The 22633-nt window shown below is 43.0% G+C and overlaps 1 protein-coding gene across 1 annotated transcript in view; it reads left to right on the forward strand.

Annotated features, from left to right (window-relative positions):
- The window catches only part of LOC132819989 (sodium- and chloride-dependent neutral and basic amino acid transporter B(0+)-like), a 196615-nt gene that overhangs the window by 24677 nt on the left and 149305 nt on the right, over positions 1-22633 (forward strand). The window contains exon 3 of the mRNA XM_060831923.1: positions 19175-19283. Coding sequence (XP_060687906.1) covers positions 19175-19283 — 109 coding nt within the window. The remainder of the gene's footprint in view (positions 1-19174; positions 19284-22633) is intronic.

Consider the following 22633-nt stretch of genomic DNA (forward strand, 5'->3'; position numbering starts at 1 on the left):
TCTGCTTACTGCTCCTGCAATCACAGGCTGTTTCTCCCCCACATTTCTGCACTAGTCACCCTATCAGTAGCAAATGTGGGAGAAACAACACATGATTGGAGAGCAGCCCCTTCCAGATGCTGAACAGGGTTTCTTTTCTTGGTCACTTCCACAACTGAAATGTCCAGGTCTTTTTGGGCCATTCAGTATGAAATCACACATGAAATCTGTGCATTTGGAACTCATCCATGTAAAGCAGCAAGTTAGCATGTGTGCAGGGTTTGAGTTCAAGGCAGACGAGGAATGAAGCAAAAACGAAGGATAACTTAGGATTTATTACTAGAAATCATGAGGATAAGAAAATTATCATTAAGGTGCTTCATCTGAATGCTCGTAGTATTCGTAACAAAGTAGATGAATTAATGGCACAAATCATTGTGAATAATTATGATGTAGGCATCACAGAGACGTGATTACAGGGGTTTCAGGACTGGCAGTTAAACATCCAAGGATTTACAGCTTATCGAAAAGACAGGGAGGTGGGCGGAGGGGGCAGGTTGCCTTGTTAGTTAAGAATGAAATTAAATCTATGGCACTGAATGACATTCGGGTCAGATGATTTGGAGTCTGTGTGGGTGGAGTTGAGGAACCACAAAGGTCAAAAAAACATGATGGGAGTTATGTGCAGACCTCTTAACAGTGGTCAAGACCAGTAGTGTAAGATGGACTGGGAAATAGACAGGACATGTCAGAAAGGCAAGGGGGACTTCAATATGTAGGTGGACTGGGTGAATAATGTTGCCGGTGGATCCATAGAAAGGGAATTCATGGAATGCTTAGAGAATGGCTTTTTGGAACAGCTTATGATGGAGCCCACAAGGGAGCAGGCTATTCTGGACTTAGTGCTATGTAATGAGGCATAGTAAGGGAACACGTAGGAGGCAGCGAACAGAATATGGTAGATTTCAGTCTGCAGTTTGAAAGAGAGAAGGCAAAATCGGATGTAATGTTGTTACAGTTAAATAAAGATAATCACAGGCACATGAGAGAAGAACTGAAGAAAATTGACTGGAAGCAGAGCCTAGTGGGGAAGACAGAGCAACAATGGCAGGAGTTTCTGGATGTAATTTAGGACACAGTACAGAGGTTCATCCCAAGGAAAATAAAGATTATCGGGTGAGGGGGTGGGGGTGATTAGACAGCCATAGCTGACAAAGGAAGTCAGGAAATGTGTCAAAGAAAAAGAGAGAGTCTATAAAGTGGCCAGGAGCGCTCGGAAATCAGAAGATTGGGAAGAGTACAAAAACAAACAAAGAATAACAAAAAGAGAAATAAGAAAGGAGAAGATCAAATGAAGGTAGACTAGCCAGTAATATTAGAAATGGTAGTAAAAGTTTCTTTCAATACATAAGAAACAAACGAGAGGCAAAAGTAGACATTAGGCTGCTCCAAATTGATGTAGGAAGGCTAGTGCTGGGAGATAAGGAAATAGCTGAAGAACTTAATAAGTACTTTGCGTCAATCTTCACAGTGGAAGACACGAGTAATATCCCAACAATTAAGGAGAGTCAGGGGACAGAGTTGAGTATGGTAGCCATTACAAAAGAGAAAATGCTAGAGAAGCTAAAAGATGTAAAAATTCTTAAATCTCCTGGCCTCGATAGGCTACATCCTAGAGTTCAGAGGAAATAGCGGAGGTGCTGGTTGTGATCTTTCAAAGATTAGTGTCAGTGAAAGTCCCAGATGATTGGAAAATCGCTGTTGTTATCCCCTTCTTCAAGATGGAAAATTATAAGCCGATTAGCCTAACCTAAGTTGTTGGTAAAATTGTAGAATCCATTGTTAAAGATGAGACATCTAAATTCTTGGAAGTGCAGGGTCAGATTAGAACAAGTCAGCATGGATTTTGTAAGGGGAGGTTGTGCCTGACAAACCTTTCAATACTTTGAAGAGGTAACAAGTAAGTTAGACCAGGGAAACCCAGTAAAAATAATCTATCTAGACTTCCAAAAGGCCTTTGATAAGGTGCCTCATGAGAGGCTGCTGAGTAAGATGAGCGCCCATGGTGTTTGAGGTGAGCTACTGGCATGGATTGAGGATTGGCTGTCTGACAGAAGGCAGAGAATTGGGATAAAAGGTTCTTTTTCGGAATGGCAGCCAGTGACCAGTAGTGTCCCGCAGGGTTTGGTGTAGGGGCCACAGCTGTTCACTTTATGTTAATGATCTGAATGAAGGGACTGGTGGCAATCTGGTGAAGCTTGATGATCTTAGGAAGTTATGTGGACAGGCAGGTAGTACTGAGGAGGTGGGGAGGCTGCAGAAAGATTTAGACAGTTTAGGAGAGTGGTCCTGGAACTGGCTGATGAAATTCAAAGTGAGCAAATGTGAGGTCTTGCACTTTGGAAAAAAGAATACAGGCATGGACTATTTTCTAAATAGTAAGAAAATTCCTAAAGCCAAAGTATAAAGGGATCTGGAAGTGCTAGTCCAGGATTCTCTAAAGGTTAATTTGCAGGTTGAATCTGTGATTAAGAAAGCAAATGTAATGTTGTCATTTATCTCAAGAGGGCTGGAATGTAAAAGCAGCGATGTGCTTCTGAGACTTTATAAAACTTTAGCTAGGCCCCATTTAGAGTAGTGTGTCCAATTTTGGGCCCCACACCTCAGGAAGGACTCACTGCACTGGAGCGTGTCCAGCGGAGATTCACCTGGATGATCCCTGGAATGGTGGCCTAACATACGATGAACACTGAGGATCCTGGGATTGTTTAGAGTTTAGAAGGTTGAGGGGAGATCTAATAGAAACTTGCAAGATAATGCATGGCTTAAAAGGGTGGACTCTGGGAAGTTGTTTCCATTAGGTGGGGAGACTAGGACCCGTGGGCACAACTTTAGAATTAGAGGGGTTCAATTCAGAACGGAAATGAGGAGACATGTCTTCAGCCAGAGAGTGGTGGGCCTGTGGAATTCATTGCCACAGAGCACAGTGGAGGCTGGGACGTTAAATGTCTTCAAGGCAGAGATTGATAAATTTTTGATTTCGCAAGGAATTAAGGCCTCCGAGGAGTGTGCGGGTAAGTGGTGTTGAAATGCTCATCAGGTATGATTAAATGGCGGAGTGGACTCGATGGGCCAAATGGCCTTGCTTCCACTTCTATGTCTTATGGTCTGATGGTCTAAAGTTGGAGGCAATTTCTATCATTGTCACTGCTCACCAATTCTTGAAGTCTGGTTTCTTCCGCAAGATCTTGAAGTACTATTCTGCATTCTGGAGTCAGGCTATTTAGAGTAAACGCAAATCAAATCATGGATCCAGTATTGATCCTTGGGATACACCACTGTATATTATCCTTCACTATGACAATAACCAATTCCTATAATTCATTGTATTCTACATTTAAGCCATTTTTAAACACAGTTGGACACAGGTCCTCCTATACCAGAAGCATCAGTTTTATTAACCAGTTTTTTTAATGTGTGAAATGTATTTTTAAAATCGATATATACAACATACATTGGATTTCCATCATCAGCATTATCCATTATTTCATTAAAAATGATCAATTAAGTTAGTCAAGTATGATCTGCCTTTTGAAATCATGCTGTCTATTCTCCATCCATGCTGATGTGCCCCCTTAACTCCATGACCATTTTATTTGTACACTAATCTTTTCTCCGACATAACTGAATACCTTTGAAAATCCAAATTCTTCATTATTTGTAACCAAGAAAGCATCTAACAAATTAATTGAATATGATTTTCATTTAGTAAATATGTATCGTATAACATGTTTGTAATGGGTTGTTAAGTTTCTGTTGATGATAACATTAAAACATTTTTCCATCAATTGATGTCAGCTGCCTGGTCAGTCAGTTCCTATTTTCACTTTCCTGTTTTTTCTTGGAAAGTAATGGTACATTTGCTAATTTCACTGAGACATTCTAAACCATAGGGATTCTGAAACATATTCACTCATTGGTCCATTTTCTCTGTAGATACCTCTTTCCAGATGAGGATGTACCCCTGAAGGTCCTGGGGATCTATTGGCTTTTCATCACTTAGTTTTTTCCAATACTTTTTCACTGCTGATATTAATTAGCTTAAGTTCCCTTTTATTATTAGTTCCTTGGGTATTCTCTCTTTCTGGCCTTGACTTGATATGGCATGAAATGCTGGTGATTTGCAACTATCACACTGTGACACTTTTATTCACGCATATAACATAAAGATGAAATGTGGGTTATGCAGTACTAAAGAATTCAATAGACTTGTTATAGCTCCTCATATTTACTAGTGTACACTACAGTCACTGACAATTGTGCGTTTGGACTCAAGCTCAATAATCAAATGTACTGTAGTATGTTTCTCAGCATGTCATGCTGCAAGAGGCTAGAGGTCAGTAAGATGGAGACTGAGAACTTTGTACCACTATGTCACATGCCATGATATATTGCTGGCATCATGACCATTTTTCGAAATGGTATATCACACATTGATGTTGAGATATAACCTGACATAACCCTTTTTTCCAAAGATAAGAGGTCGCAAACAGACAAATGAAACTGTTTTATACAAGTACCTGTTGTCCTTTTAATAATTATAAAAATATATTGAAACAGTATTAACAACATTAATAGAGTCATAGAGATGTACAGCACTGAAACAGACTTTTCAGTTCAACTTGTCCATGCTGACCAGATATCCCAACCCAATCTCGTCCCACTTGCCAGCACTGGACCCATATCCTTCCATAACTTTCCTATTCATATACCCATCCAGATGCCTTTTAAATGTTGCAATTGTACTAGCCTCCACCACTTCCTTTGGCAGCTCATTCCATACATGTATGACTCTTGCATGAAAAAGTTGCCTCTTTGGACTCTTTTATACCTTTCCCCCTCACTCTAAACCTATGCCTTCCAGTTCTGGACACTTCCCTCCCCAGGGAAAATACCTTGTCTATTTATCCTATCCATGCCCCTCATGATTTTATAAATCTCAGCCTCTGATGCTCAAGGGAAAACAACCGCAGCCTATTCAACCTCTCTCTACAGCTCAAATTCTCCAACCATGGCAACATCCTTGTAAATCTTTTCTGAACCTCGGATAGTAAGCTGATAGGGGGATATGAGTCACTCCTCCTTTGACACACATGCCTTAGGTTGGTTTGACAAAGATCTGCGATCCATTGTCAGATACTATCTACTTTGATATGCCAAATAAACTGACAATAGTAGGAATTATTTAAGTAATGCTTACATTCATCATATTACCAATTCATCAAACAGTTATTAGTTTAGTGAAGTTATCAGTCATGAGGATGTATCCTGCCCGTGCACTGTAAGCATGTTAGTTGCTATTTTTCTCCAGTGATTGAAAGGAACATTGTCCAGATGTAGAGGTTGCTGGGGTCGGTCAGTTTTGCCTTTAGCATGTGTCTCTGAGTTGCTAGATTTCCTTATTCATCTCAGACTTTTATCTATTTCATTAAGGAGTGAGGGCGAAGCTGAGGTGGTGGAGGTCAGGTCCCAGATCAGTCACAAACTCATTTAATGGTAGGACAGGCTCAAGGGGTTAAATAGCCTTCCTCTGTTCCTGTATTCATATCTATAGTCAGGAAGTCACTGGGTTCCTGTGCATGGTAAAGCAGTCAATGAATCATTTCTTATGAATGTTTGTTTTTGAATTAAATTAGAATCTGAGGAATTTCATCAGCGTTCACAGTGTGAACAAAATCTTGAAGATCCCTTGTGATGTGGTGGTAATGTCCCTTCAACTGAGCCAGCAGGTCTGAGTTCATTTCCTATCTGCTCCAAAGATATGTAATAACACTTTTCAACAGGATAATTGAAAAATACCTAGACAAAACCTGTTAACCTTATAAGGTGTCTCTGTGCAAAGACATTTGACCTTAGACAAACTGTTTTCTATTGTTATTTTGTTCAGTAAAGCGGTTTTACGCCGTACAAGTTCAATGGATGAGACTGGGGAGATCGTCTGGTATTTAGCCCTCTGTCTGTTTCTGGCCTGGCTCATAATTGGGGCGGTGTTATCAAAAGGAATCAAATCTTCAGGAAAGGTAAATGATTAGTGCTGAGTAGAATTAAAACAATTATAAAAATACAGATTTCTATAACAATAAAACTAGAGCTTATAAATTATTTGTGAAGTGGCTGGTTTATCTCCCAGGTAATGTTAACAGTGTCTCATTGAAGAGTGGGAGATTCATAAAACTTAATTGGCACTTCAGGCCTGAGGGAGATCTGTGGATCTTTCTCCTGAGGAAAAGAACAGCAGTATTCCTGCAATGTCTCCCTCATTTTAAGGATTTCAGTCACTGCTACAGGGACTCTGGGGAATTTTGTTTCCCTCATGCATGTGTTGAACCCTGATCTTTAACCCAAAAGTACAAATTTTTTGTACTACTACCCACTTCGAATATGAAACCAAACATGCTGTGATGTAAACTTACTGGATAGCAATATAGAACAGCACACCTGTGAAGGTATGTGTTCAGCTTCTCATGTTTGCTTACAAGCTATTATCCCCTTGCATTACTGTTGGTGGTTGGGTTGATGGGAACAGTCTGCGACATAGTAAGTACAATAGCTTGTTTATAGGTCAGAATGGATTACAATCTCTCCAAAATCTCTCTCTTGTGACAGCAAACTCCCTATCTTTGAATTAAAATCTTACCCTTTGACATATAACTTTTCATGAGTATATATCATATCTTAGAAAAATAATGTATGATTTAATTTCAGTTACAGTACCTATCTCAGTTTCAAATATGTACTCCAGCTGATTATTATTCCTCTAATTCTATTCGGTTTCATTCTCTGCATCGATTAAAGTCCTATTGCTTTAATATTCAGTTAAGTTGAATACTTTAAATGGAGAATATGGGAATATCTAATAATTTATTCTGTGCTCAGGTGGTTTATTTCACTGCGACATTACCTAATGTGATTCTGACCATACTCCTGATCCGAGGGCTTACCCTGGAGGGAACCTCTAAAGGAATTAAATTCTACATTGGAATCCAATCAGACTTCTCCAAACTGGCAGAAGGTCATGTACGTACACGACAATAATCCATAGAATTTCAGTTGCCTCATCAGAATCAAAGTAACATCTTTGACAGTTATAGTATAGCACACATTGAGAGATGTACTTTTGGTCAGCTGACTGGAGTCTGGACGTGAAGCTGTTCAGGGCTGTACTAACCTTAGACAACACTGATAATACATACCCACCTTGACTCCATTAGAAAGAGGTTTTCTTCCAGGAGACTGCAGATATCAGCAAAGACATGGCACAGAGGTCTGACTGTTGCAAGGCACTATTTATCTGTCAATTGAGGAAGCCAATCCTCTACTTACATACCTTTTGCCAGGCATATATCCCCCTTGGAACTAGGTCTCTGTCTCCACCATGTCTGTGTGATGGAGAGGGATGTGCCTGTCAAGAGGGTTGCTGCTGTTTGTCCTTGTGCTGTTGCTATTGGTATCCCTCCTGTTCCTCATCAGAGATCCCAATTGGACATGTACAAGCTCCCATTCTGCAGTGCTGCTTTATAGCAGGGCAGTTCAGATTGAAATGAGGTTTTTGTTTGCATATTTATTCAAGGGATACATCACTGGCCAGACCAGTATTCATTGTCCATCCCTAATTACCTCGAGGGTAGTAGAGGGCAGTAGGGTGTCATACTTGCTATGGATCTTGTACATAATCTAAGGTCTTTTTTTTTGAGATGACTGAAATTATATCCAACAATATATTTAACTTGGCTCTCAGGTACAGTCCTGGGAGTGCAGCGCACTGTCACAGACAGAGAAACAGCTCAGCAGTTTCTGCTTTCAAACTTGACAGCCTCTTTTAGTGAGAAATCTCCACGGTGGTCTCATTTTATTGACTGGCAAATCTGTGCATCAGCTACTAATGCCACTTAAATTTTGATTGGTTATTGATATGGTCAAACTAAAGATCCAACACATTAATGGGTTATTTCACATGAGTGGTTCACAAGAATGATCCTGGGGACAAAGGGCTTGACATATGAGGAGTGGTAGAGGACTCTGGGTCAGTATCGATGAAGCTTAGAAAGATGAGGGGTACTTCATTGAAACTTACGCTATACTGAAAACCTGGATAGAGTGGATGTAGAGAAGATGCTTCCTCATAGTGAAGGGATGACCTTTGAAAATTAAGATGAGGAGGAATTTCTTCAGCTAGATGTTGGTTCATCTGTTGAAGTTATTGCTACATGTTGGTTCATCTGTTGAAGTTATAGCCCAATAAAGGCAGCTACAGAGGTTTGAGGGAGGAGCTGGGTAGAATCGACTGGGAGAGGAGCCTAGCAGGAAAGACAGTGGAACAGCGATGGCAGGAGTTTCTGGAAACACAACAGAAATTCATCCCTAGGAAAAAGAAGCATGGTACACCAAAGTGAATCACTTCACACTTTTCCAGGTTGAACTCCATCAGCCCAGTTCTGCATTCTATCAATGTTCCAATGCAACCCACAACAACCCTCCACACTATCCACAACTCTACCAACTTTCATATCATCCAAGTCATTTATAAAAACCACAAAGAGCAGGAGTCCTAGAACAGATCCCTGCAGAACACCATTGGTCACCAAGCTCCAGGCTAAATACTTACCATCTATCACCACCCTCTGTCTTCTATGGGCCAGCCAATTTATATCCAGACAGCCAGATTTCCCTGTATCTCATGCCACCTTACTTTCTGAATGAGCCTACTGTGTGGAACATTATCAAACACCTTGCTAAAATTCATGTATACCACATCCACTGCTCTACCTTCATCAATGTGTTTTATCACATCCTCAAAGAATTCAATAAGTTTGTGAGGCATGACCTGCCCCTCACAAAGCCATGCTGACTGTCTCTAATCAAACTACAATCAATCAATCAAATAATCATAAATCCTCTCTCTCAGAGCACTCTCCAGCATTTGCCCACCACTGACATAATTCCAAGGATTATCCTTTTTCCCTTTCTCAAACAAGTATTTTCCACCCTCTAATCACCTGCTACAATTCCAGTGGCAAATCACCAGCAAAGGTGCAGCAATCTCTTCCCTCACTTACTGTAGTAACCTAAGAATTATCCTGTCTGGACCAGGGGATTTATCTATCCTTATGTTTTTCAAAATTTTCTGCACATCTTCCTTCCTAACATCAACCTATTCTAGCATATCAATCTGTTTCATGCTGTCCTCTGAAACATCAAGTTCCCTCCCAGTAGTGACTACTGAAGCAAAGTATTCATTAAGGACCCTTCAAGTTCCCTTCACTATCCCTGATCGGCCTGACCCTCAATTTGGCCATCCTCTTGTTCCTCACATAAGTGTAGAACGCTTTAGGATTATCCTTAACCTTACCCACTAAAGCTTTTTCATGACCCTTCCTAGTTCTCCCAATAAACCTGTGGAATCTCTTTGGATTATCCTTAACCTTATTTGCCAAAGCTATCTCATTTCTGCTCTTTGCTTTCCTGATCTCCATCTTAAGAATGCCCCTACCCTCTTTATATTGCTCAAGAAGTTTATTTAAACCAAGTTGTCTCTATCAGACATATGATTCTTTTTTTCTTGACTAGAACCTCAATATCTTTATTCATCTATTGTTCTCTAATGCTACCAGCCTTACTTTTTACTCTAACAGGAACTCTGAACTCTCGTTATCTCACTTCTTTTTATTCATTTGTGGGATATGTGGGTGTCGCTAGCTGGGCCAACATTTATAGCCCATCCCAAGTTGTTCTTGAGAAGGTGGTGGTGAGCTGCCTTCTTGAACTGCTGCAGTCCACCTGCTGTGGGTTGACCCACAATGCCTTTAGGGAGGGAATTCCAGGATTTTGATCCAGTGACAGTGAAGGAATGGCAATATATTTCCAAAACTGGAGAGTAAATGGCTTGGAGGAGATCTTGAAGGTGGTGGTGTTGCCCTTGTTCTTTGAGATGAAACTGATAGTGGGTTTGAAAGGTGCTGTCTAAGGATCTTCAATGAATTTCTGCAATAGTTCTTGTAGATCGTAAAAACTGCTGCTCCTGAGCATCGTTGGTGCAGAGAGTGGATGGTTGTGAATGTAATACCAATCAGTGGGCTGCTTTATCCTGGAAGGTGTCAAGCTTCTTGAGTGTTGTTGGAGCTGCACTCATCCAGGCAAGTGGGGAGTATTCCATCACATTCCTGACTTGTGCCTTGTAGATATTGGACAGTCTTTGGGAAGTCAGGGTTACTCGCTGCAGTATCCCTTGTCTCTGACCTGCTCTTGTAGCCAATGTGTTTTATATGGTAAGTTCAGTTAAGTTTCTGGTCAATGATAACCCCCAGGATGATGACAGTGGGGGATTTGGTAATGGTAACACCATTGACTGTCAAGGGGTGGTATTTAGAATGACTTTTAGTGGAGGTGGTCAATGTTACTTGTCACTTGTCAGCCCAAACCTAGATATTGTCAAGATCTTCTTAAATTTAAACATGGACTGCTTCAGTATCTGAGGAGTTGCAAATGGTGCTCAACATTGTGCAATTATCATCGAACATCCCCACCTCTGACCTTATGATGGAGGGAAGGTCATTGATGAAGCAGCTGAAGATGGTTGGGCCTAGGGCACTACCCTGAGGAACTCCTGCATAAGTGTCCTGGAGCTGAGATGACTGACCTCCAACAACCATGACCACCTTCCTATGTGTCAGGTTTGACTCTAACCACCTAAGAATTTGCCCCTGGATTCCCATTGATTCCAGTTTTGTTTCTGATCCTTGATGCCACACTCAGTTAGCTACAATTTTGATGTCAAGGCCTGTCACTCTCCCCTCACCTCTGGAATTCAGTTTTTTTTTCAATGTTTAAACCAAGGCTGTAATGAGGTCAGGAGCTGAGTGGCCCTGGTGGAATCCAAACTGGGCGTCACTGAGCAGGCTATTGCTGAGCAGGTGCTGTTTAATAATACTGTTGATGACACCTTCCATCACTATACTGATGAACAAGAGGAGACTGATGGGCCAATAACTGGACTGTCTGGGTTTGTCCTGCATTTTATTTCCAACAATTTTCCACATTGTTGGGTAGATGCCAGTGTAACTGTACTGGAACAGATTGGCTAGGGGAGCGGCAAATTCTGGAGCACAAATCTTCAGTATTAGGTGGCTATTTTGCCTGCCATTGTACCAGGGTTTCAGATATCTACTCAGAGTTGAAAAGCTATTTTCAAAGATAGGGGGAGGGTCCAGTGGTAATGGTCTGTGTAGGTAACAGCAAATTACAGAATTTGAAGATTATAACCTTTGGATGATTACCTAACTCGCCTGTAAATTAGCATAGGCCAAATCCAATGAGGAAGACAAGTATACTGCTGAAAGCCTGGTGTGGGAGAAATGACTCTGATCTGTGCGCCATTTGCACTAGGGAAAGGTGCAGCTGTACCATTGGGATAGTCTGAACTGCACTGGGGCCAATATTTATGCAAAGGGTGTCAAACTATCTAGTGGTGTCAAGGGATCAATTGCGATAATTAATGGCATATCAAAAAGCACAGACATGGTAAGAGAGGAATATACAGGCAGCTCCCAGGTCAATTTGTTTACATGTCATTAGCACAATTCAGGACAATGGGAAGCAGCCATTCATAAGTGTAAGAAATGTCAGGTCTTCAAACTTGAAAATCAGTACAGGATCATGTTCATAATTACTCGCATTTGTAAGTCCAACATTCTGAAATTGGGGAGCCCCTGTGTGGGATACAACAGAGTTCATGTGGGTAAGTCTGAGAAGGGTAAAGGAAAGACATTATTGTGTTGAGACAATCGGAATTCAAACATTAGCCGCAGGCATGAAACTGGTCGCAAGTGAATTATCCTTAAAGGAAACATCTGGCAATTACGGTAGGAGCAAGTGATGTTGATGAGCAAGTTTTGGTCATGCCTAGCTTAACAGATAACTACAGAATAACGAGAAACGTCTTGTGGTTGGACATGTAAAATGTGATTGGTTAGAAGTAAATGGGATGATAAGTGGACACTAAGGATTGGGTAAACAAGAGAGCATAGAATGGAGAAATAAAGTATAAGAATGTGAGGCAAATACAGATAGATCTGCTTTGCATCACCTTGCTATGTACCATTAACACCATGCTTCTGCAATAAAGATTTCAAGAAAACATCGTGTAGATCCCTGCCTGGTTATTCCTACTATCGGGGACATGAGTACCCAACAACTAGGCGTAGTCAGCAGGATCGCAAAAGGATAAAGGGGAAGAGGTTTTGAAAATCATTTCAATCTAATCGTCACCGAGAGGTAAGGACTCTTCATGTAATAAACATCCAACGCGGGGAAGTGGTGGTCTGAGATTTTCCCTGTCTGACGCGATCTGAAACTACTAGACAGTTTCGATCTGAGACATAGGACAGAAAAAGGAGAGCCATTGTCTATGACTCTTAGAGAGTCTATTTTGGTTCAAATCTAACCTGAAATCCAGGGATAATGTCTAAATTTGAACTACCTACCAAAGTTAAAGGTGGTCAGGCACCACCTGACATTGTTGTGGATGAAGTCTTGTAGAAATTAAGGGAACATATTGAACAACAACTTGACCATCCTACGACTCTGACTAAAATTTGTCTAAAGTATGGACCCTCCATGGGCAGTGGTCCCTGGATGATATTAAATGGGTCTGGGGAAAGACTACCCATATAAAAATAAGAAAAAAAATTGCTGGTCACTCTGTGTAACACAACTCAGATAGAGACAAGAAATAATTGAAAAATTGAATTATGATAGAGAAATTCATAGTCTAAGAGAGGAAATAAAACCTGTTTGAGAGGAATTAAAAACCACAGAGAAAGAATTATCACAAACTCAAAAGGAATTAGAACAATTAAAACTATGTCACACACGTCACCTCCTCCCTACATGATTGCCCCATTGTATCCAAAACCCTTGCCTCAACCAGCCCCTCCAGGTGATGGCCCAGATAAGATTCGTACTATCAGTGGTGCCCACTGTCCTGAGGGAAGTTCTGACACATCCATCAGTTCAGAAGATAAGAGGCACCCCCTGTTGTTCTGAGGCCTGTATGGAGGAAACGACAGAAGGGAAGAAAAGTAAAGATTGAGGGAGAGGTTTGTGATAAGATATAAATTTATCCAATTTTAATCCATGAGACAAACTAGTTGAAAGTAGGCCCAAAGAATTGCCACACCTGAAGAGGGGAGGTATGAAAACATGGAAAGGGTTAGAAAAACTCAAGAAAATATCTACCTGACAGTCTATGGATGGAGTTCTAATCTTGTTTGCCACAATGGGGAACAATGCAGGACAAACATTGTACTGCAGGGTTAACAACCACATGGGACAGGAAGAACAGACTTTAAATCACAGTTGGCAGGCAATCCACAATTGGCTGCAAAAATTTGGACCATCTAAAACTGATTGGAGTAAAAAACCTGCATGCCAACAGAATGGAAGTGAAGATGTTAAAAACTTTGCAGAAAGATTTGTTGATGTCTGGATCAAGCTTCCTGGTCTAGCTCCTAATAACAATCCAGAGAAAGAGGACGAAATTTGGTCCGAGTAAAGGCTGCTTTCGGAGCAGCCTTACAGTTTGAACTAGCTAAGATGTTAAAAGTACAATGTCATGATTTGGATAAAAGCTCACCCACTTGTGGTGAAGTAATAGAGGAAGCTAATCGTCTGGGAGCAAATATAGAATTGAAGCTCAGAGCCATGCAGACCATAGAGGCTCCTAACACTGAGAAAAACCCAGGGAAGTGCGACAGTTGTGGAAAAGAGGGTGATTTGGCTAAAAGGTGCAACTTAGAAAAGGGAAATACTGACAAAACAGGCCCCCAAACTGGATAAGAAAGAGTCTGGATGGGAGAGGTTGTCCTTGAACGAGCATCTTATGTTATTAGAACAGCTCCAGCGCTGTACTGAACTTCAGGTAAAAGAACTCATTAATAAAAAACTAGAGCAACCCATCACCATCTTTGAGCCCATTATTTTCACGGCCATCGAGAACCATTTGGATAGCCTGCCTTTTTTGACATTAGTGCAGAACTAACATGTTTACCCTTAATTGATGGACATAATTTACCTTTGGAGGGATAGCGGAGAACTGCTGTAGGAGTAGGGGGGAAAGAACTAAGACTTGAGAAAACTAAGCCTCTGCCAATAAGATTGAAGCCAACGAGATTTTTACATCTGTATGGGTTAGACCCATACCACAGGCCCTATTAGCGATAGATGTATTAACTCAATACATTTGCTGTTACACTTTGAGAATGGCCATGTTAGTGGGCGGCATGGTGGCACAGTGGTTAGCACTGCTGCCTCACAGCGCCAGAGACCCGGGTTCAATTCCCGCCTCAGGCGACTGTGTGGAGTTTGCACGTTCTCCCCGTGTCTGCGTGGGCTTTCTCCGGATGCTCCGGTTTCCTCCCACAGTCCAAAGATGTGCAGGTCAGGTGAATTGGTTATGCTAAATTGCCCGTAGTGTTATGTAAGACGTAATTGTATGGGTGGGTTGCGCTTCGGCGGGTCGGTGTGGATTTGTTGGGCCGAAGGGCCTATTTCCACTCTGTAAGTAATCTAATCTAATGTTATTTGGTCAATACGACATCTCAAACAGGAAGAATGGCAGAATCATCCCATTTGGGCAAAGGACAAAAATGACTGCGACCTGTTAAAGATGACCCACTTTTACTGGAGTTCTCCCAGCATGTACTAAACAATACTCCATTAGTTTTGTCTCCATTGCTGATGTTTTACCTGTAATCAAATGATTAGAGCAACAAGGTATACCAGTAGAAGTCCATAGTTCATCTGGTTAAAAAGACAGACTGAACTTCACATCTGACAGTAGATTACCGGAAAGTGACCCAATGCATTGACCAAAAAGCACCCTTGGTTGCAGATCCCTGTGCCATTTTTAATTCTCTTTCACCCAAATACAAATATTTTTCAGTGATAGACATGGCCAACGGATTTGGGTCCGTTCCTTTGGCCTGTGAGGGACAACCATGGTTTGCTTTTCCCAGCCAACAACGACAGTATATCTGGATGCATCTACTGCAGAGCTTTCACAGTCGCCCTACTATATTCCACATGGCCTTGCAAGATCATTTGTGGGAATTGCCTCTGATAACATCCACAATGATTCAGTATATGGGTGATATTCAAATAGCATTCCAGACTAAGGAACAGCATAGGGCAGTTTTAAGCATTCTCCTTGATCGTTTGTACTCTTTAAGGCAAACCTGAAGAAGGTGCAACTCGCCCAAGAAGAGGTAGAATACCTGGGACAAAACATTTCAGCAGGAAAACATGAAATAAGGCAGGACTGGACAGCCGTTACTTGAACAGCCAAATAACCCACTACTATTCGGGAATTCAGATCTTTTCTAGGTCATTGTAATTTCAAGTGAAACTGGATTGGTAGTTGCGCACATCTAGCTCCGCCACTGAATGATCTCCTGAAAGAAAAGAGTGAATCCAAGCAGACTGACCCCAAAGTAGCATTCTGCCTTCCAAAAATTAAAATCTGCTGTGTGCTCAGCCTCAGCTTTGGGTATCTCAAATAACAGGAGACCTTTTCACTCTTCATATCCATGAAAAGGACAGTTATATGAAAGCTGTACTGCCCCAGGAAAACAGTGACAGACATTGGCCCATTAGCTACTATTGTGTTATGCTCGGTTGGACCCAGTGGCGCTGGGATGGGGTAGCCGTTTGAGAGCTACGAAAGGTACCTCCAAGGTGCTAATAGCCACAGCATCCTGTATTGAATCAGAAACTGATTGTGAAGTGCCCTCACACAGTCCTTGCCATGTTGTCTATGAATCAGGCCTCCCACCCTCTTGGAAGCTCTCAACCTCCACCTTGTTGCCGCCAGTTCAGTCCAATTTTGCTCCCAACCCCGCAGAACCAATTGGTGGAGGGGTGGGGGGGTTGGGGGGAGAGTTGGGAGGGTGGGGAGGAGGAGGAGGGGAAGAGACTGATTAGGTCAAAGGCGAACATGATTGTGCGGAAATTCTGCAGCAGCTCGGGTGGCTAAGGAACCCTTGCAGAATCCAGATTGAGTTATCTTCATAGACATATCTTTGTTTGTTGAGAATGGTACTCAGAACGCCAGCTGGGCTGTTACTAGCCTGCATGAAGTCATAGCCCAAGGAGGTCTGTCAGCGAGCACTTCAGCACAGCAAAGTGCTCTTAGCTGCAGGAACCCCAATTAGAATTGGGGGTGAAGCTCATAATCTCCGAAATGCCGTACAATTACCACAAGAAGTCTGCATTTTAAACTGTAAAGTCCATAATAAAGAAAATCCCATGGAATTCTCACTGTTTTTGAAGCTGCTAGAAAGGCAGCCTCTGAAGGTAATGGCTGACAAGAGACAGTAATAACTAAATTGCAGACTTTAGTCGCAAGTGACAAGATTTAAAGACAATGAAGGGACAGTGTTCATGGGAAGAAAAGTGGGCATGGATTGAAGTAGGACTGAAATTGTGTGGTTAATGGTGTTTGAAGGCAGAGAGACCAATAAACCGGTAACACCACGAATACTAGGAGCTGGAGGCCAAAGTCTCGGCTCGCCTAGGCCGCTGGACAGGACTGCTCTGAGTGCTATCTTACAGGAGCCGAGTGCTAGTCATAAACCAGCTGGTGGCCGCCATGCTGTGGTACCGGCTGGTCACTTTGGTCCCTCCTCCTGGCTTTGTCGCTGACATCCAGAGAACGTTGGTCAACTTCTTCTGGGACAAAAAGATGCACTGGGTCGCTGCGCAGGTTCTGAGTCTCCCTATTGAGGAGGGCAGTCAGTCGCTGGTGTGCGTCCGCACCCAGGTCGCGACCTTCCTCCTTCAGACCTTGCAGCGATACCTTTACGTCGAGCCTCCTTCCTAGGTGGTGCGCCCTGGCGACTTATTTTTTCCGCCAGGTGCGTAACCTCAACTACGACACGCAGCTCCTGTTCGTCGACCGTGACGGTTTGGAGGTCGCCCTCAAGGTGCTGCCTGTCTTTTACTAGGACCTGATCACTGTCTGGAACATGGTCGAATCGCGCCGCGCCTACCCACCGGCAGAAGTAGCGGCTGTCGTCAGGGAGCAGTTGCTCAGGAATCCGCACCTCCGTGCTTGCGGATTCGAGTGGCTGTCGGAGGGGAGGCGTGGCGACGAGGGTGACCAGGGTCGGGGACGTGCTGGGTGCCGGGGGCCTGGGCTGGACATTGCCGCAAACATAGCGAGCAGGGCAGCGGTAGATGTCCGGTACGTGGCCACCGTCATCCGACGCCTTAAAACGGCGTTGCTCGGGCCCGACGTAGTGCACCAGTTGGAGGATGCTCAGGTGTGCAGTGGGATCCCGTCCGCGCTCACCCCAGCCCGGACGGAATTTCACCGTGGCCCCAAGGTCCCGTACTTCCCGCGGGAGCCTGTGCCCCACAACCTGAGCCACCTCCGGAATTTTAATTTTGTTTCTTTTCAGGGGGTGAAAAGGCGGGCCTTGTATCGACTGCTGCTGCACACCGTCCACCTCTTCTCCATCATCCACCGTCCGGACACGCCCTGGCGTGCCCATTTGCCACCGGACGGTGGGGATCCCCAGTGGAGGGCCCTCTACGCGGGAGTCCTCCCCCTTTCTCTCGGGGATCTGGGGTGGAGGGTGCTGCATGCAGCAATCCCCTGCAACCGCAGTTTGCGGTGGTTCATGGATTCCCAGCCCAACTGTTTGTTCTGTGGAGTCCGTGGACCATGTGTATATTGGGTGTGGGCGTTTGAACTCCCTTTTTGATTTTCTGAAAAACCTCCTCCTCTGCTTTTGGTTGCACTTCAGTCCCACGCTCCTGATCTTCGGACACCCGGTGCGGAGGAGGGAGGGCAGGTCTGAAGACCTCCTCGTGGGTCTGCTCCTGGGCCTGGCCAAACTGGCCATAAACAGGTCCAGGCAACGGGCCGTGGAGGGGGTCGTTAGGGCCGACTGCCTGCCCCTATTCCGCGGTTACGTTAGGGCCCGGGTGTCCTTGAAGAAGGAGCACGCGGTGTCCACCAACACCCTGGAGTTGTTCAGGGAGAGGTGGGCGCCGCAGGGAGTGGGGTGCATCATTTCCCCCTCCAACTCTATTTTGATTTAGTCCCTGCCCTCCCCTTCACTGTTTGATCACACAGCATTGCCCTTTGATGTGAAGGGCACTGCTTGTCACAGGCCATTTGGGTGTTTCCTTTCTTCCTGGTGGTGGAAATTAAATAAAGATTTGTGCAACTTGTGTCTCTTACTGTGTCTCACAATTGCATACACACACCATGGGTGCAGGGGAAAAAATAAGCACTACCGCAGTTAGGCGGTAGTGTGGGGGTTAAAAAAAACAAAAGAAAGGGAAAAAATAAAAAGAACACCACGAATACTAATGACATTTCTGGCACAGAAAATTTATTGGTGGGGACATTTGTTTCCATTACAGATGATGGCAAGGCTCCAAAAGAGTTAGTGAGGAACAGGATTCAAGTAACATACGCTATTCGTAGCAAATCGTTGCGCAACATGCAAAAATAATCCTGGACCAACCACAGTGATTGCACAATTGAGACCTCTGGCACCTGCTGGGCTCTTCCAACATCTTCTTAGATATCCCAACCAAAATGTCAAGGATATTTCGAGGTTTGAGTCACTCTTAACAAATTGTCAAGCTGGGTGGAAGCATCTCCCACTTGGCAAGCCACGTCCAATCATACCACTACAGCCCTCTGTAAGGAATACATTCCCCGATGGGGACTCCCAAGTTGTATAGATTTGGACCAAGAGACTCAATTTGTAGATGCATTGTGCCAGGAAGTGTAGAGACTGCTGAGTATTAAGTGGGAATTGCATTGGCCTAATCACCCTCAGTCACTGCGACAGGTGGAACACACAAATCGGATTCTGAACCAACACTCGGCTAACTATCATCAGGAAGGATTGCCTTGGCCTCAAGCTCTGCCTCTGGTATGATGTAGCATTTGAGCTATCCCTAATTAAACCACAGGTATGAGCCCTTCTGAGGTGATAACTGGTAGACTCATGTCTTTACCTGATACAATTGATCTTAGAACAGCAGATTGTCAACTATTGAGTGATTCATTGTTAAAGTATTTCAGGATCTAACCGATTCTGTTCATTTTGCTTCCCAACAGGTGTCAGCAGCTTGAGGAGATTCCCCTAAAGGTGTTCACGACATCATTCCCGGCAAGTGGGTCTACGTTAAGAAAATACACAAAGAACCGTTGGGTGCCAAGTGGGAAGGTCGGTATCAAGTTCTTCTCCTATCACCTTCAGCCATGAATATGCAGGGCAGGAAGGCTTGGATTCATGCATCACATGTCAAAAGGGCTAACACCCCTGCCCCATTGTGACAAAGTTTTTATTTTTGGAACTCGTAATTGTTTTGATCTCTTGGGTCACATGAACATGCACTGTCAGGCACAAGTTGTATGCGAATACTTTTTTGTGCATGTCTTATGTTTATCCTGGACATACGAATGTCTCCAGTGCTGGGTTTGCTCTCATATTCCCATACATTCAAAGGACGGTATCCCCTTAGACCCATGCCTTTTAATGTATCTGCAGTGGCTGAATGGGTCACTCTCCAGAATGAATCCCACATGGCTGCCACATCTTCCACAGAGAAAGGGATATATTGGGTGGAAATTAATGGCACCAGAGGTATGTGGGAATTGACAGGGTACAGTTCTTCGGCATTTGAATGCTGGAATCAACCTCAATTTAATACCGTCCGTATCACCATCACTAATTCATCAATGGTGGGAAAACCGTTATGTTCTATTTGTTTCACTTGATTTAAGCCGAAGGGTTGGTTTGCAGGTCAGAGTAATTGTACCTAATATTTTAATGGCACATCTGATGCTTGTCTTCCATTTAAACTTAAATTTATTATCTCACATCAGCAGAAACTTTTGACCACACCTGGCTCCCGAACTATATAACTCAGTTTATCCTGTGCAATGGTACTTTTTTTTGTTTGCGGACATAATGCTTACCACGTGGTTACCTCTGTCATGATCTGGTTTCTGTTTATTTAGCTTTTTTAGTCCCTTTTATGTGTCATACTCTACCTTTCATCCCTTATCCTCCATAAACGTTGCAACTCTAAGATAGACAAGTTCTTTGACCTTTGGTATTGGCCATATGCTGCATATAAATCCTTTTCTGAGATTCAATTACTCCATTCCATATTGGAACAAGTAGTTCATGACACCTCCCAAGCCCTTGATAAGAGTAATGTAGAAATGGTTGCTATTCGAACAAGAACATTACAAAATTACAAAATGGCCCTGGATTGGCTACTATCTGAGAAAGGACGGACCTGTGCCCACGTAGGAAAAGAGTGTTGTACCTACATTCTGGCCAATTCTGAAGAGATCATAAATTCAACTGCTCATATTCACAAGGAGGTCGACAAACTTAGACAACTCCTTTCAAGTACCATATAGAATTGGGCTATAACTGGTCAGGATCACTTGAAACATCTATCCTCCAGGAGATTAACATCTTTCTTGTTGTTATTCTTGCTTTATATGTATGTATCAAATGTTGTTTTACTCGTGCCCTTAACCCTCCCAAGTTACGACATCAGAAGAAGTGAATACTGACTGCTGCATATGGGTAATGATTCATAATGTACAATGTGATTGGAATCAAAAGGGCCAAACGCAGGCAAGTGGAACTAGTTTAGTTTGGGAAACATAGTTAGCATGGATGAGTTGGATCAAAGGGTCTGTTTCCGTGCTCTATAACTTTATGAGAATTTTAAATTCCCTCAGTTGCTAACTATAGCAGTACAGTTGACAAACAAAATATCGAGTACCCTGTAAAGGAAACATCTGGCAATCACAATCAGAACAAGTTGTGTTGATGAGTAAATTTTGGTCATGCTTAACTTAGCAGATAATCACAGGACATAGAGAAACATTTTGTGATTGGACATGTAAGATGTGATTGGTTAGAAGTACTCAGAGTAAGTGGAGGCTGAGGATTGGGTAAAGGGAGAGCATAGAATGAAGAAATAATGTATAAGAATGTGAGCAAAACACAGACAGATGTGCTTTGCATCACCTTGCTATGTACCATTAACGCAATACTTCTGCAATAAAGGCATTCACGAAGGCATTGTGCAGTTCCCTGTCTGGTTATTCCTATTATCAGGGAAACAAGTACCCAACACTGCCAAAAGCTGTGAGCCATAGAATCGTAGCATCCATACAGTATGGAAACAGGCCCTTTGGCCCAACAAGTCCACATCGAATCTCCAAAGAGTAACCCAACCAGACCCATTCCCCTACCCATTTATCCTATATTTACCCCTGACTCATGCACCTCGCCTTACATCCCTGAACACTACGGGGAATTTATAGCATGGCCAATTCATCTAGCTTGCTTGGATTGTTGCAGGAAACCAGAGCACCCAGAGGAAACTCGCACAGACACGGGGAAAATGTGCAAACTCCTCAGAGACAGTCAGCCAAGGCTGGAATCAAACCTGAGTTCCTGGTGAGTGAGGCAACAGTGCTAACCACTGAACCACCATGGTGCCCACATCTCCATATTTCATCACAATGGTTTGTGAGGTTTCCATGTGATTAATAGAATCTGGAATTGAATGATGCCATAAAACAACCATCAGTTATTGCAGACACCTACCTGCTTCACCAGAGTCATTGTCAAAAAATATTTCTCATGATTGCTAGGTCTGGCCTACGTGTGACTGCACAGCATTGCGATTAACAGTTAACTATCTTTTGTTAGTTAACAGGTCCTCCTGGGTCAACAGGTCACTCATTATCAGGGTAATCCAGAATGGGCAACAAATGTGAAGATGCTAACATCTTGTGAAATAATTTTAAAAACGAGAGTAACCTCGCTGAGCTTGGAGCAGATGCATCTAGATACAGGTTGTTTTGCTGTAATGCAGCCGTTGCGTTCTTCTGGAACTCCGCACTACAGAAAATCGTGCTATTGAAATTGTTACAGAGAATTGTGTTGTAGATTGCTACAGAAAATCTGCTCAAGAGAAACTTCGCATTATCCAAACATCACCCATAATTAATTAATCACATTGTAGCCAAACCGCAATGACAAAACGCACATTATAGCAGGAACACCGAGAGTCATTGAGTCATAGAGATGTCCAGCATAGAAACAGAACCTGCGGTCCAACTCGTCCATGCCAACCAGATATCCTAATCCAATCTAGTCCCACTTGCAAGCGCCCGAACCTCCAAACACTTCCTATTCATACACCCATCCAAATGCCTTTTAAATATTGTACCAGCCTCCATCACTTCCTCTGGTAGCTCATTCCATACATGTACCACCCTCTGTGTGAAAAAGTTGCCCCTTAGGTCTCTTTTATATCTTTCCCCTCTCACCCTAAACCTATGCCCTCTAATTCTGGACTCCCACACCCCAGGGAAAAGACTTTGTCTATTTATCTTATCCATGCCCCTCATAATTTTGTAAATCTCTAAAAGGTCACCCCTCAGCCTCTGATGCTCCAGGGAAAACAGCCCCAGCCTGTTCAGCCTCTCCCTATAGACCAAATCCTCCAAACCTGGCAACATCCTTGTAAATCTTTT

The sequence above is a fragment of the Hemiscyllium ocellatum genome, chromosome 11 (assembly GCF_020745735.1).
Source record: "Hemiscyllium ocellatum isolate sHemOce1 chromosome 11, sHemOce1.pat.X.cur, whole genome shotgun sequence".
Lineage (NCBI taxonomy): Eukaryota > Metazoa > Chordata > Chondrichthyes > Orectolobiformes > Hemiscylliidae > Hemiscyllium > Hemiscyllium ocellatum.